Source organism: Manacus candei, unplaced genomic scaffold, assembly GCF_025592945.1.
Source record: "Manacus candei isolate 608988 ecotype Guabito, Panama unplaced genomic scaffold, ASM2559294v1 h1tg000023l, whole genome shotgun sequence".
Lineage (NCBI taxonomy): Eukaryota > Metazoa > Chordata > Aves > Passeriformes > Pipridae > Manacus > Manacus candei.
In genome coordinates, this window is record NW_026138071.1 from 7,260,600 (window position 1) to 7,274,963 (window position 14,364).

The following is a 14,364-nucleotide window of genomic DNA, read 5'->3' on the forward strand; positions in this document are numbered from 1 at the left end:
GCACCCCCCTCACCATGGGGCTTGCACAGGGCAGGGGGACAGGGTGCACCCCACTGGGGACCACACATCCTCCACATACCCATCGGGGTGGTGCCAAGAGGAGCTGGCGACAACACCCCCAGATGCTGCCATGATGACATGCTGGTGCAGGGCAAGGATCGTCCCCACAGGGCAGTTGCTGGTGCCAGGCGTGGGCAGTGGCAATGCCAGGCCTGGGCACTAATTGCATTTGCCTTGGGGAGGCTCCTGACAAGCAGCCGCATCAGAGAGGGGTGCAGGGAATTCGGGTGGTCCCCCACACTTCACAGCTGTCCCCCACAGCTCTCTCTTGCACCTAGGAGGGGCAGAGGGCTGGCAGGCAGAGGGGGCCAGGGTACAGCCCCCCCACACCGAGCCCCGGGGAGGTGACATCACTGCTGGCTCCATGGTCCCCCACCCTCATTTAATTAGCAGATGGCCCCCAGCCCCCCCGGTGGGCAGCACCAGGCCTGTGCAGGGCCATTAGCTTTATTGGCTGTGCTGAACCAGGGCCAGGCCTCGTTAATTGAATTGCACTTGCGCCAAGGACGGGCGAGTGTCTTCTGGGCCCCCCCAGCCTCCGGCATCCCCACCCTAGCCCTTGGCTGGGGCAGAGGCGGGGGACTCTGCTGCCAGGGTGCTGCTGTGGCACAGCGGGCAGGGGCACATTCCCCCCACAGGTGTTGGGGTGCTGCCCGTGCAGTGCCTGGCACAGGGTACACGGGTGGGTGCAATGGAGGGCACACACGTGTCTGCAGGCACACACGGTGCCATCTCAGACTTGTGCCCACACCTGCCACACGTGTAGAGTTTGTACCCGCACATGCATCCCCATAGCCATGCATGCACAGCCAGAACAAGTGTGCCATTGCACACATGCCTGCACACGCATACAAGAGCACATGCATCCTCCAGGCACAGTGGGCTGATGCTCCACATCCCCCCCCACCCACACTCCCATCCTATGTGGGATGCTGCATCCCATGCCCACAGTGCCACACACTGGAGTGGCACAGGACAAGAGGGTCCTGAGGAGGCTGGCGTCACCTCGAGCACTGTCACTGCCTCCCCCATCCCTCCCAGCTGCTTGAGGGCATCTCAAAGCCCAGCACCCACCAGGAGCCAGGAGGGTGCTGGGAGGCCCAGGCTCCCACTCAGCATCACTTCCTACTTTCACTTTGGTGCCGAGCGAAGCCCGGCTGGGGAGAAGCGGTTGGCCCCCAAGACACCCGGGTGGCACAGGTAGGGGCAGCGTGTGCTACAAGGAGGGGTGTGGCAGAGGGCAGGATGTAGGCATCACTGTGGGCATCCACCAAGCCAAATGGTGGTGGGGAACGGGATGGCAGTGAGTCCTCCTGGACTGGCAAGATGGGTTGGCATCACCCCTAGCTTTCCCCCCCTCCAAGGGTTTTAGTCCTCAGTCCAGAAGGAACCCACAGGACAGGGCTGACACAGCACGGGGGCCAGGCACCATGGCTGAGGGGCAACTGCTGGGCTGGGGACTCCCTGACAAGGGGGAGCCTTGGTCAAAATGCTTGGGGGAGAGTTTGCACCCTGGCTCTGGGCATAGCCCCCCTGTGTGGGGCAGATGCCAACACAGGGCTGTGGTCCTTGCTGGGGGAGGCAGTGGTCCTTGCTGGGGGGGTGGACAGGGGCTGCAGATCCTGTGGGGGTCTCTGTACCCAGGGGCTGTTGGCACTGGGGGGTGGACTCTGTGCCAGAGAACTACAGTTCGCTCTCACCTTAGCCCCATCTGCATGCTTGTGAGCTGGGTAGGGGTCCTTCCACAAAAGTTGCAGGATGGTCCTTCAAAGTATTCCCAATTCCCACTCTCATGGGAGGACACCAGGGTCCCCCCAGACCTGACACTGTCCTTCCTCTGTCCTCCACAGAAGCTGCCTAGGGGGACCAGCCTTGCTGACCCTTCCCCCAGAACTGGCACCCTCCATAACAGGGAGCTGGGTGCTGGGGGCTAAGCTGCAGTGCCTGATGTGATATGGGCCGGGTGGGTGGTGGCTCCTGCGGCCTCACCGACCTCCCACACTTCCTCCTGGCCAAGGTACAAAAGGAGAAGCAGGCAGGCACAGCGTGGGCGCAGGACACTCCAGCGTGCCCCCAGCACTCAGCGAGCAACTCGGGGCACTCAAGCTGCTGGCCACAGGTAAGGGGCTTCTCTTCCCCGGGGAGACTGAGGCATGGGCAGGGTGGGCAGATGGGAAGATAGTTCATCAAAGGTCTCTCAAGGGCACTGGAATGGGAACCCAGGCATCCTGAGTCGCGTGTCCTGCTCCGTCACTCTGCCGTGACAGAGGGCACAGGGGAAGGCACACGGCACTCACTCACTCTTAGGCATGCTTGGACATGCTTATGCACAACCCTCCTGTGAGTGCACACACACCCTGCCATGCACACCTCCATGCACACACGTGTTCCCCCACACCACCCAGACACCATCCACAGTGACAAGCGACAGACCTGCCACCTCCATGGGCTCTTTCCTTCACCCTGTCCCCAGGCTGCCACCTACCACTCCCCAAAATTACTCCACTGCACTGTGCCCCCCAGCTCCCCACTCCATGCCCACAACACCCCCGAGCCCTGTGCCAGCCCCCAGGCAGCATACTGTGCCACAAGGTTCTGCCGAGGGGGGGCTCAGTTTGGAGGGGCTGCATGTCAGGAGCTGTGTGTCCCCCTTCCCCAACCATCCCAGAGCCCCCACACTGGTCATGATGTGAGGGAAGCGAGAGCAGAAGAAAAAGCAGAGCTTCCCCTGTGCCAAACCCACATCCTGAATCCTGAGGAACAGGGACAGGGACAAGGACAGGGACACACTAGGGATGAGCCATGCTCAGCCTCAGGAACTCCCCAGGGAATGGGAGCAGAGGCTGAGGACATTTTGGGGCAGGGCACATGGACAAATAAGTGGGTACAGGATACACCTTTGTCCACCCCATCCCTCCTACCCCATGCAGTGAAGGCACATGGGTAAGGAAAGGGAGTGCTTACACCCACCCCCTCTCACCTTAACAGCAGGCAGGTCTGGGGTAGAGCTGAGTGAGGACAGACCCTGGGACAGAGAGTTTGGGAGTGCCAGAGGACTGCCAGCCTGGCACTTCTCATCACTGCCCCTGCCTTTGCAGATCCCTGTGCAGAGCCATGGCAGGGGACGGGGAGCTCAACCGTGTCATCAAGGACTTGCAGAGTAAGTGTGCCAGCCAGTCCCCTGCCAGCGTGTCCCCTGTATGGCACATCTCACCCTGGCTGTGCTGGGTCCTTTCTTGCATCCAGCCCATGGGCAGTGGGGGGGGTCACTGTCAGGGGTGCTCCAGAGCATACCAGTGCCAACCCCACCACTGCTGCCTGCTCCTGTCGTCGCTGCCAGTCCCTGGGGACTGGCAGTGCCCAGCGGATAGCTGTGCTCCTTGCTCCCCCTGCTCCCCTGTTTCATCCTAGGGCAAGTTCCTCTTTCTCTTTGGAGAAAAAGAGGCTCAGGGGGACCTTATGTCTCTCTACAACTGCCTGAAATGAGCCTCTTCTCCCCAGTTACAAGGGTTAGGACAAGAGGAAATGGCCTCAAGTTATGCCAGGAGAGGTTTAGGTTAAATATTAGGAAAAATTTCTTCACAGAAATGCTTATCAAGCATTGGAACAGGCTACCCAGGGAAGTGGTGGAGTCACTACCCATGGAGGTATTTAAAAGACTTGCAGATGTGTCACTTCGGGACATGGTTTAGTGGGGGACTTAGCAGATCTGGTTCTCTACTAGACTGGATCTTAGAGGTCTTTTCCAACTTAGATTCTATAATTCTGCCATTAGAAATCCCTGGGTCCAGGAGTTGTGAGGCAGTGGAGAGGGGGATGGGATGGGATGGGAGAGAGTACCCGCTGTCTGCTGCCTGAGCAGTGCCATGCCAGCTCAGCCCTGCTGTCCTGCAGAGACCGTGGCTGAGCTGAACTGCAGCTACCGGGAGCAGAACCTGCCGGTGACGGATGGGAGCCGGGAGCTGCACAGCCTCTGTGCCCAGCTGGAGTTCCTCCTCCAGGTACTGCTTCTCCTCTGTCCCTGCTGCTCCACACCTTAGTTTCCCCTTAGGCACAGCTAAGAGCAGAGGGGACCCTATGTTAACCATTCTGGGGGGGTGGTATGACCCCAGACAGCTTTGTCTGGCCCTGGGCTGCCCCAGCCACATGAGCACCTGGACCAGGCTCTCCCTCATCCACGTGTGTAATTGCACGTGCTGCAAAAGGGAAATTGAGGCATGGAGCCAGTGAAGAGAGGACAGCTAGGGGACACCCGGACCAACCCTGCTGGGGCAGCTGGCTGGATCCCAGTCTCACAGGGGACAGGCTGGGAGACAGGGGACACCTTCAAACAAGAAACTCCAAGCTTGTACATCTGCCAGTTCGACCTCAAGGAGAAGAGGAGCTTCTTTGGGCAGCGCAGGGACTATTGGGACTTCTTGTGCCAAGGCCTGGCACGGTGCCGGCAGGAGCACGAGGGCGTTCACTTCGTCACCTCCCTGGACAAGGTGGGTATGGGCTGGTGGGATGCCTGGGGACTTGTGCACATGCAAGTGCTTCTGCTTGCTTATGGGTGCACATGCACTTGTGCACAGGTACACACTCACTTGGGCACTGAGGATTCACCCACTGGTGCTATAAAGGATTTTCTCCACTCTGGGGTCCCCACTGCCCCCCAGCCATGGACCTGAGGACCTCCTTTCCCCCTGCATGGGCTGGGGGGAAGGTGTGTAGGGGGCAGACTGGTGTGACAGGGCTTGATAACCCCTTCTCCCTCCCAGCTGAAGACCCCTGTGGGCAGGGGCCGAGCCTTCCTGCGGTACTGCCTGGTGCATCGGCAGCTGGCAGAGTCCCTGCAGCTCTGCCTCCTTGACCCCGAGAGCCTCCGGTGAGAGCAGGGGCACAGTGAGGGTGGGGGACATGGCCGAGATGGGCAGCGCCCTGCAGCACCTGGTCACTAAGGGTGCTGCGGGCATATGTGCCCACCCAGGGCATAGAGGGGTGCCTGAGCCTGTTTTGTGGTTGCAGCGAGTGGTACTACGCCCGCAGCCCTTTCCTGAGCCCCCAACACCGGGCGGAGATCCTGGGCAGCCTCTATGAGCTGGACTGTGTCACCTTCCACCTGGCCCTGCACAGGGACGACCTGGACACCGCCTGGCCCATGTTCTCTGAGTGAGCCTGGGGACACCGGGACATGGGGGCATTGGTGGCACCAGCAGTGTCAGGGGCATCAGAGGTACCTGAGGCTCAACATTGCAGAGCAGCATATGGGCATTGTCCAACTTCCCTGGACCCCACATGGCACCCCAGAGGTGCCAGCCCTCCACACATGGCCCCAGGAGGGCACAGATACCAGCACCAGCACACACACCATGCCTGTGCCTGCAAACATGCCACACACGTGTACACACACACAGAGCCATGCTTTGCCAAGTACACCCCCAGGCACAGGCCTGCTGCAACACTGTGACACTGTGACATCTGACACACAGGGGCACATGTGTGTGCTTGCACACCCTTGCCCTCCGGGCAAGCTTGCAGAGGGACACCCATGAATGCAGCTGTTCCAGCACACTCACACGTGTTCTGCTGCTCGCACACTTGTGTGCACGCACTGCCACAAGCATACATGCAGCCCCAATGCCCCCCTGCAACCACCACAGGGGTCTCTGGGTGCCACCCATTCTGTGGGTTCTCAGGCTGGTGGCACCAGCATCCCTGGTGCCCTGCCACCAGGTGCCACCTGGTGTCACCAGCCCTGCTGCCCTTTACATCCCCGAAGGTTGGCTGTGCACAGGGAGCTCAGAGGGAGGATGGCAGTACCGTGCTCACCTTGGGGGTGACCTGGTGACCCCGAGCCCTGTGCCCCCTCTAGGTCTCTGGTACGGCCCAGCTCAATGACCAGGAGCAGCCCAGCAAAGACAGCTCCGCAGACAGACAACCCCAGCACTGGGGCACACAGATGGCCCGATGGCATCGTCCATCCCATCGCGGCACCCTGTGGGACACCAGCTCACCCATGTCCACACACCTTGTCTGCCCTGCAGGCAGGGGATGTAGAGGTGGAGGACATGGAGATGGAAAACGCAGAGATGAAGAAGGACATGAAAGAGGAGGATGAAGAGGAGGTGGAAAAGGATGAGGACAAGGATACGGAGGAGGAGGTGGAGGATGTGAAGGTGGATGTGGAGGAGGACATGAAGGAGAATTTGGAAGAGAAGGATGAAAAGGAGTTGGAGGAGGATGAGAAGGAGATGGAGGATGTAGATGTAGAGGAACTGAAGGATGTACATGGCTCTGGCAAATCACCTCAGCCTGATGGTGCCAGGGAGCCTGGCGCTACCCCACTCACTGGCATGAAGTGCACGCTGAGTTCTCCATCACTGGTGCCCGGGCAGCCGGGTGGGACGGAGGCATCCCTACAGGCACTGGTATCCCAGCTGAGGGCTGAGCTGGGTCAGCAGGAGGTGGCAGTGCAGGCACTGGCAGCACGGCTGGCACGGGCAGAACTGCGGCACCAGCAGCAGGAGGAGGGCAGTGCCCAGCGGGCCCGGCTGTGGGCACACGAGGCTGAGGCACTGAGGGAGACCAACACCTTCCTGGAGCGGGCACTGGAGACGGTGGTGGCAGCAGGGTGCCCGGGGGCACTGGTGCAGGCACAGAAGGAGGCACGGGGCTGGCAGGAGGTGGCAGAGGAGCGGGGCACCCAGCTGGCTGAGGTGCTGGCAGAGGGGGCAGCGCTCGCCTCCCGCCTGCGGGAGTGCCAGGCAGCACTGGTGGCAGCAAGACAGACAGACATCCTGGGGCATGCTGGTGCCCAAAATGAGGTGGCCGTCGTGGAGGAGGTGCTGCGGCAGGCACTGAAGCTTGCCCGTGGTCCCCAGGAGCCCTCACTGGACCCCCAGGCAGAGGGGGAGCCCAGCACAGCTGCCAGCATGGCCATGGTATGAGCAAGCCTGAGGGAATCCTATGGTGGGGTAGGGGTTTGGGGTCCAAGGTTGAGCTGCTACTCTCCCACAGTGCTTGGCCAGCCTGGTCACTGCAGCACAGGAGGAGACATGGCAGAGCCGGCAGCAGCTCCAGGCCCAGCGACAGGAGGTGGCACGGCTGCAGGAGGAGCTCAGCAGGTTGGGCAGGAGCCCTCACTTCCATCACCCACCACCCCACAATGGGATCCCCCATCTCCACCTGCCACATGGTTTCCCTTGGGACCCCCAATGATTTCCCACTTGGACACAGGGGAGCAGCAGCTGGGGATGGGCAGGGGGAGGGAGGGAAGGATTTGGGGAAGGATGACTGCAGGGAGGGGTCAAGTTGGAACTGACAGGTAGGTAGAGGGGTGAGTGGGCAGAGGGGTGGAGTGATTTGGGGTGAGTAGATGGAGGGAGGGCAGGAGGGATGAATTTGGGATGGATGGATGGAGACGGGATGGTGGATGAAAAGACAGAGGGATGAATTTTGGGTAAGTAGATGTATGGGTGGGTGGGCAGAAGGCTGGGGGAATGGGTGTGGGGAAGGATGGAGGAACAGCGGGGAAATGGATGGGTGGCTGATTCAGCAGATGGCAAGGTGGCTGTGGGGAGGGGGACACAGCTTGGGGATGGATGGGCATCAGAGAAAAGGAGGGAGGGAGAGATGAATGGATGCATGCATGCATGCATGGAGAGATGACCAGTCGAGAGACAGGAGGACCATCTCCCCGCTGCCCCGTGCCAGGGCCCGGCAGGACGGTGAGCGCTGGGCATCAGCGCTGCAGCGGGCACAGCGGGAGGCCCTGGAGCGAGAGGCCATGCGTGGCGCCGAGCAGGCGCGGCAGCAGGAGCTCATCCGCGACATGAAGGAGCGGCTGCTGGAGCTGCTGCGGTGAGAGCCCCGGAAACTCCACGCAAGGGCAAGGGGGTCCAAACCCCTTTGCCCAGAGGAGGGCACCAGAGCCCAGACAAATAAAGGGCTGACCTGTCCCCTCCTGCAGGGAGAAGGATGCCCTGTGGCAGAAAACAGAGGGCATCGACACCCCCACGCCCGGCCCGGCCCCCCGTGACACAGGGCTGTGCTCCCGCTGCCACAAGGATTTCCGCCTCCTCTCCCGGCGGTACAGCTGCAGGTGGGCTATGGGGGTAACTGGGAGATGGCACTGACACAGCACTGGGATGGCACAGCTCTCACCACCTGCTCTCTCAGCAGGCTGTGCCAGGGCAAGGTGTGCCATTCGTGCTCCATGGACTTTGGCAAGAAGGGCCGCTGCTGCCTGGTTTGTTACCAGCAAAGGCACCCACAGGCGACATGAGCAGGGACGGCATCCCTGGCACTGTTCCTGGGACACCTCCCGCCCTGGCTGTCTCCTCTCAGACTTACTGGGGACCCAGGTGTCCAGGGCCTTCATGCAGGTCCTGCTGCCCAACATTTCAGGTTTGAGATCTGTCTTTCTCGTGGCTGGTCCACAAAAATGAAAACAACCCATTTCTGTTATCCCTGCGGCTCTCATGTTATCTGTCAATCGTTGCCAGCTTGACACTCAGGCTGGGTGTGGGGTGGGGGAATGCTGGCATGGGGGTGTTCAAGTCCTCCTGGGGGTGTCCTGCCTGTAGCCAGGCTGAGCCTGCCTCCCCTGTCCCACAGCAGGGAGGGAAGACAGCTCTTGACCAACAGCTCTGGCTTCCTACCACGCTGCGAGGAACCACTTGGGCAAGCGGTTTCTCAGATGCAAAGGTGATAGGCTCAGCACCCCCACTGACCCCGCTCAGCCTCAAGTCCCTGGGGCTCCCTCCTGGGTGCCAGGAGACCCCCGTACCCACCCATGAGCCAGCACATGGGTGACACTCATTGATGCCCCCATGGTTAAGGACCCCCAGGAACCTGGATCAAGGGCAAATGGGGTAGCAGTATGGGACCCCTGTGAAGAGATGCTTAGGAGTGCTGGGGTAGGCATCCCGATGCCTGGCACACAGGGTGGCAGGAGAGTCCCCAGCAGGGTCACAGCCCCCTCTTCAGCTCTTCTACCCCAGTCAAATGTCAGCCTCAGTTGCCCAAGCCGGGGCGGAAACATCCTGTTTGTGTAAGGGACAGGTTCCCAGCCCTTTGCACAACAATATCCTGACACTGTGGTGTCGGGGGGAGAAGGGGGTGCCTGGGGTGCTGGCACCCTTCAGGCAGGGATCACAATGCTGGCTCAGTTTCAGTGAGGGGCTGCTTAGGGATCTTTCAGCAATTTGCTCTACTGGGGCTTGGACTGGGGTTGGGAAAGGAATGGCTTTGTCCCCAGGTGGGACAGACTCCACATGGAGACCTCTGTACAAGGGAAGTGCTAGGACCTGGCTAGGTGGCTGTAGGGAAAAAAACCTGGGCTTGGGCCCCTTCTGGGGTTTTACAGGATGCCAAACCCTCTGCAATAGCCTCTGGGGCAACAGCCCTTCCCTGTCCTGGAAGCAGGGTTACCCACACTCCGAAAGGCTCAGCTGGCACCACCATTCTGGCACTGTCCATGGAAATGTGCCCTGGCCCTGTCCTGCTATCTCTTTTCCTGTGGCAAAGAGAAGCCAGACCTGGGTGATCAACCCACTAACTCCTTTATTGCTGTATGGTCGACGGCCACAAACACCATCCCCACAGCAGGCTCTCAGAATCCCCAGAGTCACAGGCTTTGTCTGGGGAGGGTGGGCAGCACTTGGCATCACTTGGCATCACTCCTCTGGCAATGGAATCCTATCACCTTGCCACCCAAGCCCCCTTCCAGCTGGGGTCCAGCATCCAGTGGTGGCCCTGCCCATCCCCATAGCATCACCACCCATGTTCCAGGGGGCTGGATGAGGATGCTGAGGTGTGTGGGGTGCTGGGATCTGCTGGGAGTCACGAGGACTGGGTACCAGAAGGGCTCAGAGGGTGGTGGATGTGTTGCCAGAGGTGGAGGCATAGGAGGCACGGCCGTAGCGGGCAACAGCATCCTTGCTGATCAGCCCACGCTGCGCCAGGATCTTGAGGAAGCTGTTGCGAAACTTCTGACCGATGAAGGCGTAGATGATGGGGTTGATGCAGCTGTGGGCAAAGCCCAGGACCTGTGTGACAGAGAGGGCTGTGTTGATGCGGTTCCTCCTCTCGCAGGTCTCGGCGATGGCCCGTGTCCTCATGAGGGTGTCGCTCACCAGTGTGATATTGTAGGGCAGCCAGCAGACCAGGAAGACGAGCACCACGGCGAAGATGACCTTCATGGCCCGCTGCTTCTGAGCATTCTTGGTCTGCAGGAGGGTGTGGATGGTGACACCATAGCAGAAGAGCATCACCAGGAGGGGCAAGGCAAAGCCGAAGGTCTGCGGCAGCACCCGCAGCACCACCCGCCACTTGGCCGTGTCTTCCCCAATACGCTCGTAGCACACGGTGCCATTGTTGGGTGAGGCGAAAGCCTCACGGAAGAGCAGCATGGGCAGGGAGAGCAGCACAGAGAAGACCCAGATGCCCAAGCAGACAAACTTCACCCAGTGCCTCTTCTCAGTGGCAGCCCGGGTGGCGTAGACAATGGCCAGGTAGCGGTCGACGCTGATGCAGGCCAGCAGCAGGATGCTGCTGTAGAAGTTGGCTTCCTGCAGCACGGAGATGGCTTTGCACATCACGGTGCCAAAGACCCACTCGTGGGCTCGGTAGGCAGCCCAGAGGGGCAGGGTGAAAGCAAAGAGCAAATCTGCCACGGCCAGGTTGAGCAGGTAGACGTCAGTGACAGAGCGGCTGGTGTGGCTGGAGGTCACCACCAGCACCACTAGCCCATTCCCCACTACACTGAGGATGAAGACGAGGCAGTAGACCACCACCACCAGGTACTTGTTGAGGACGGAGCCATCAGGCCGGCATGGGGCAGAGGAGATAGCGACGTCAGGCAGGGCCGTGCTGTAGTCATAGGTGTAGTTGTAGAGAGAGGAGAGTAAGCTGGACAAATCCCCATTGAAGGACAAGGACTCCATTTTGCCTGTGGAGCACAAAATGGCATGAGTGTGGGGTGGCAGAGTGGTGTGGGCCAGGTGTGACAGCATCTCTGGGCCCCCTGGCATCTCCATTGCTGCCCAGGCCCCCTCCCAGGCAGTTGGCAGCACTCCTGCATCACTCCATTGTATTCACACTGTCCTAGGTAATGGGCAGTGTTGCAGGCAGACACTGTCCCTCATACGTCCCCTTGTAAAACACCCCCTGCACCCCTTGGTTTCCTCCACTTTACCCCAGTCCTGTCCCTTCCCTGACTCCTGTGGAAGAAGGGGTTCCCTCACAGACTGACCACCTCTTCTCTGGTTGGGGGCCTCCCCCATCAATGTAGCATCACATCTCTCCAGGAGATACCTGGCTCCTCTGGCAACTGTGGGGTCCCCTGGTTTGTGTGGGTCCTTCAAAAGCCTTCTGAGCTCTTTGGGCATCTCAGAGCCCAGTGGGGACCTCTGAAGTTCTTCAAGTACCCCTGGATCCCACCAGCCTCTCCACCCCCTCAAGTATCACTGCTGCAGCTGCCTCTCATGCCACCTCAGCCAGGCTGTGGTCATGGTGCCTGGGGCAGGCAGCACTGAAGAACATCTGAAGGTGTTTCATGCCCTTCTTCCCCCTCCCAGTCCTGTTCCTCCGTGAGTGGTTTCAAGCCTCAGACGGAAAGACATCACACGCTTTGCAGGAGGCTTTGGAAATATTTCACATCTCTGGTCTTCCTGTTGCTCAGCTGGGCTCTGCCAGGCATCCTCATGTTCCCCATGCTCGGCCTCAATGGGGAAATCACAGGTGACACTCTTCCTGTTTCCTCACGTGTAGGAGACAACAAGCTTGCTCTGTTCCTACCTTCCCAGAGACCACTGGCTTTCAGCCTTCTCCCAGTATGGATATGGACTCCTGTTTCACTCCATTTTCACCCCTCTGCCCCATTTCTGAGCCCTCAAGCCCCTCCAGGGGGAAGAGGCCAGGACTGTCTGGAGGTGCTGAGTCCCTGCAGTGCTGGGGGGTTTCTGGCCCCAGACTGGCTCTGTTTGAACCCAAACCCTCCCTGGGACCAACTTTCCCCTTTTGCCTGACAGGAATTCCCTGCTGCAGCTGGGCTGGTGCCCACTGCCCAGAAAAATCCCTCCCTGGCTCTGCTGTCCCCTCTCCTGCAGTTTTCCCGGGATGGTAACCCTGAGGTGGTGATCCCAGGATGGTGATGCTGGGATGCTGATGTCCCAGCATGCCAGAGGACCACAGCCAGGAATGCTGCCAATGTTGATGGGGAAGGTCCTCTTGACTGAGGCTTCCACAGGCATGGTGCAGAGCCAGACACCAGTGCTTCCCCTCTGTCTGTTTCTGGCTGCTTCTTTCTTCTTCCGCACTCCAAAATCCTACTGGTTCCTCCAGAACTGGGTATCCCCCCACTCATGGGTATCCCACAGCTGGCCCAACTGGGGGAGCAAGCAGCACACAATTTCCCCTCCTGACCCTGGAAGGGCTGGGGGACACTGGGGTGGCCCTGAGGGTCCCAGCAGGGAGGAAGGAGGGACAAACCATGGGGATGCACCCTCCCGGCTCATCGCTGTGTGAGGAAATGGGAGCAAGCACTTTCCCTCCACGGCACCCAAGGCTGATGTCTCCAGGGACTATGGAGGCACCCCAGACAAGCCCTCAGCACAGCCCTGAGTGCCCCCACCTCCTACCTCCCTCTCCCCTCACACAAGGCAGCTCCTTGGGCAGCTGGAACAGCCCACCCCAGCCCCCAGCCTGCTCCACATGTGAAGGGGCTCAGACAGATGCTGGGGGGCTCTCAAAGCCCAAGGAAAGTCCCAACCTCCAGTGGAGAATCCCAGGGACTCACCACTCGCTGCTGTCACTGTCCCCTCAAATCTGGGGTCTTCTCCCAGTCCCAAGCTTTTTCTCTCTGGGAAGCACACAGGCACTGGTTCAAATCCAGATGTCACCCCCAAAGGGCTCCGGAACAAAGTGTGCTGGGATGCAGCGCAGCACCCGACCAGGGGGTCCCTCACCTGCACCCGTGCTGTGCCACTACCCAGTGCCCCTTCCTTCCGCTGCCCTCTTTATGCTGCCTGGGGAGGAAGCGAGATTGCAAAACCTTCTCCCAGCATAAAGGGGAAGTGGTAGCCCAAGGGACCCTTCCCCAGTCCCCCCCCAGGATGCTTTTCCTAGGCTAAGGGAAGCCCGCAGACCCCGTCACTCTCCTGTCCCAGGGTGTCCCAGGCCACCCCGTACTGGCAGTACACCCAGGGGTGCACTGTCACCCCTGCAGTAATGCCTCCTGGGGTTCTCCAGCTGGGGGTCCTCACCTTGTCCCCAGGCCCTCAGTGGGTGCGAGGCTCCGCTCCAAGACACCCCTGGGTGCTGCAGTCCCCCCAGGAGACTGGAAGCTCTCCGAGGCCGTGGCCAGTGGGTGATGGCAGTGCCAAGCTCTGTGACTCAAGTTTCCCCATGGATAGAGCAAGGGTGGTACCAGCATTTTGGAGGGTGCACAGGTGAACTGCAGGGCTGGCTTGCCCCCTGTTGGGGGTTGCTGTGGGGGACCCCTCCCAAGCAGAATCCCATTTCCATCTCACCCTAGCTGTACCATGCCGAGCTGACTGACCCAAGTCGAACCATGCCATCAGACAGAGCTGTGCCCCCGTGCCAGCCCCACAGACTTAGAGAACCCCCTGGCTCACTCCTCTGAGTACCCCTATTGCCTTTAGGGGAAACCTGCATCCAAGAGCATCCCCCAGGCACCCACATTCCTCTGGGATACCCACAAACCCTTGGAGCACCCCCATCCTCACTTTTGGGGTGTACTCCTCACTTTTGGGGTGCCTTTCTTCCCTGGGGACACCGGTACAGTTGTAGAGCACTATCATATCCCTTGGGCATCACTACACACCCAAGGACACCCATCCTGGGGACACCCACCCTATTTTGGACAACCCCCAGCTCCAGAGCACCCTCACAGCCCCCTGGGGTGTTGCCGCTCTCTGTGGTCACCTCTCACGTTTCCGTGCGGACCTGAAATCATGGATTTCAGAAAGACACCTCTTTCCCCCTTGAGCAACCCCATATCCCTGGGGCACCCTATTCTTATGCAGACCCCCCATACTCTGGGGCATACCCACTTCTCCCTGGAGTGTCCCTATAACCCTAGGGGAGCCCCACACTTTCGGGGACCTCCATACACGAGCAGCATCCCACAAGCGGGCGGGACATTTTTGGGGACCCCCCTTCCATGCCCCAGGCGCACCCCAAATCCCAGCTGGGGGTGATCCCCATACCACGAGGGCCCCCCGTGTCCCGCCACACTTGGGGTCCCCCCGGCGCCCCCCTTTCCCTCCCGCCCGGTGGGCACGGTCGGTGTGACGTCAT

The 14,364-nt window shown here is 60.3% G+C and overlaps 2 protein-coding genes across 5 annotated transcripts; one reads left to right on the forward strand and one right to left on the reverse strand.

The window, feature by feature from the left end:
- Nucleotides 1-1,194: 1,194 nt before the first annotated feature.
- RUFY4 (RUN and FYVE domain containing 4) lies at nt 1,195-8,478 on the forward strand. Its single transcript, XM_051786930.1, has 12 exons — nt 1,195-1,260; nt 2,078-2,179; nt 3,159-3,220; nt 3,955-4,061; nt 4,422-4,547; nt 4,821-4,927; nt 5,068-5,211; nt 5,915-6,983; nt 7,060-7,166; nt 7,756-7,902; nt 8,012-8,143; nt 8,224-8,478. Exons 3-12 carry the CDS (start codon nt 3,175-3,177, stop codon nt 8,324-8,326), a joined length of 2,088 nt encoding a protein of 695 aa, XP_051642890.1. The 5' UTR covers nt 1,195-1,260; nt 2,078-2,179; nt 3,159-3,174; the 3' UTR covers nt 8,327-8,478.
- A 1,108-nt stretch (nt 8,479-9,586) lies between these two features.
- On the reverse strand, nt 9,587-14,329 carry LOC127470905 (C-X-C chemokine receptor type 2-like). Of its 4 annotated transcripts, none has more exons than XM_051786966.1 (4): nt 13,575-14,329; nt 13,011-13,070; nt 12,842-12,904; nt 9,587-10,993 (listed from the first exon to the last, which is right to left on the reverse strand). In XM_051786966.1, the coding sequence occupies exon 4, from the start codon at nt 10,986-10,988 to the stop codon at nt 9,912-9,914; it is 1,077 nt and encodes a 358-aa protein (XP_051642926.1). In that variant the 5' UTR covers nt 10,989-10,993; nt 12,842-12,904; nt 13,011-13,070; nt 13,575-14,329; the 3' UTR covers nt 9,587-9,911. The 4 variants fall into 4 exon arrangements, with proteins under 4 accessions (XP_051642926.1, XP_051642924.1, XP_051642925.1 ...); XM_051786964.1 differs by having other exon boundaries at nt 13,308-14,329; XM_051786965.1 differs by lacking the exon at nt 13,011-13,070 and having other exon boundaries at nt 13,308-14,329.
- Nucleotides 14,330-14,364: the final 35 nt, after the last annotated feature.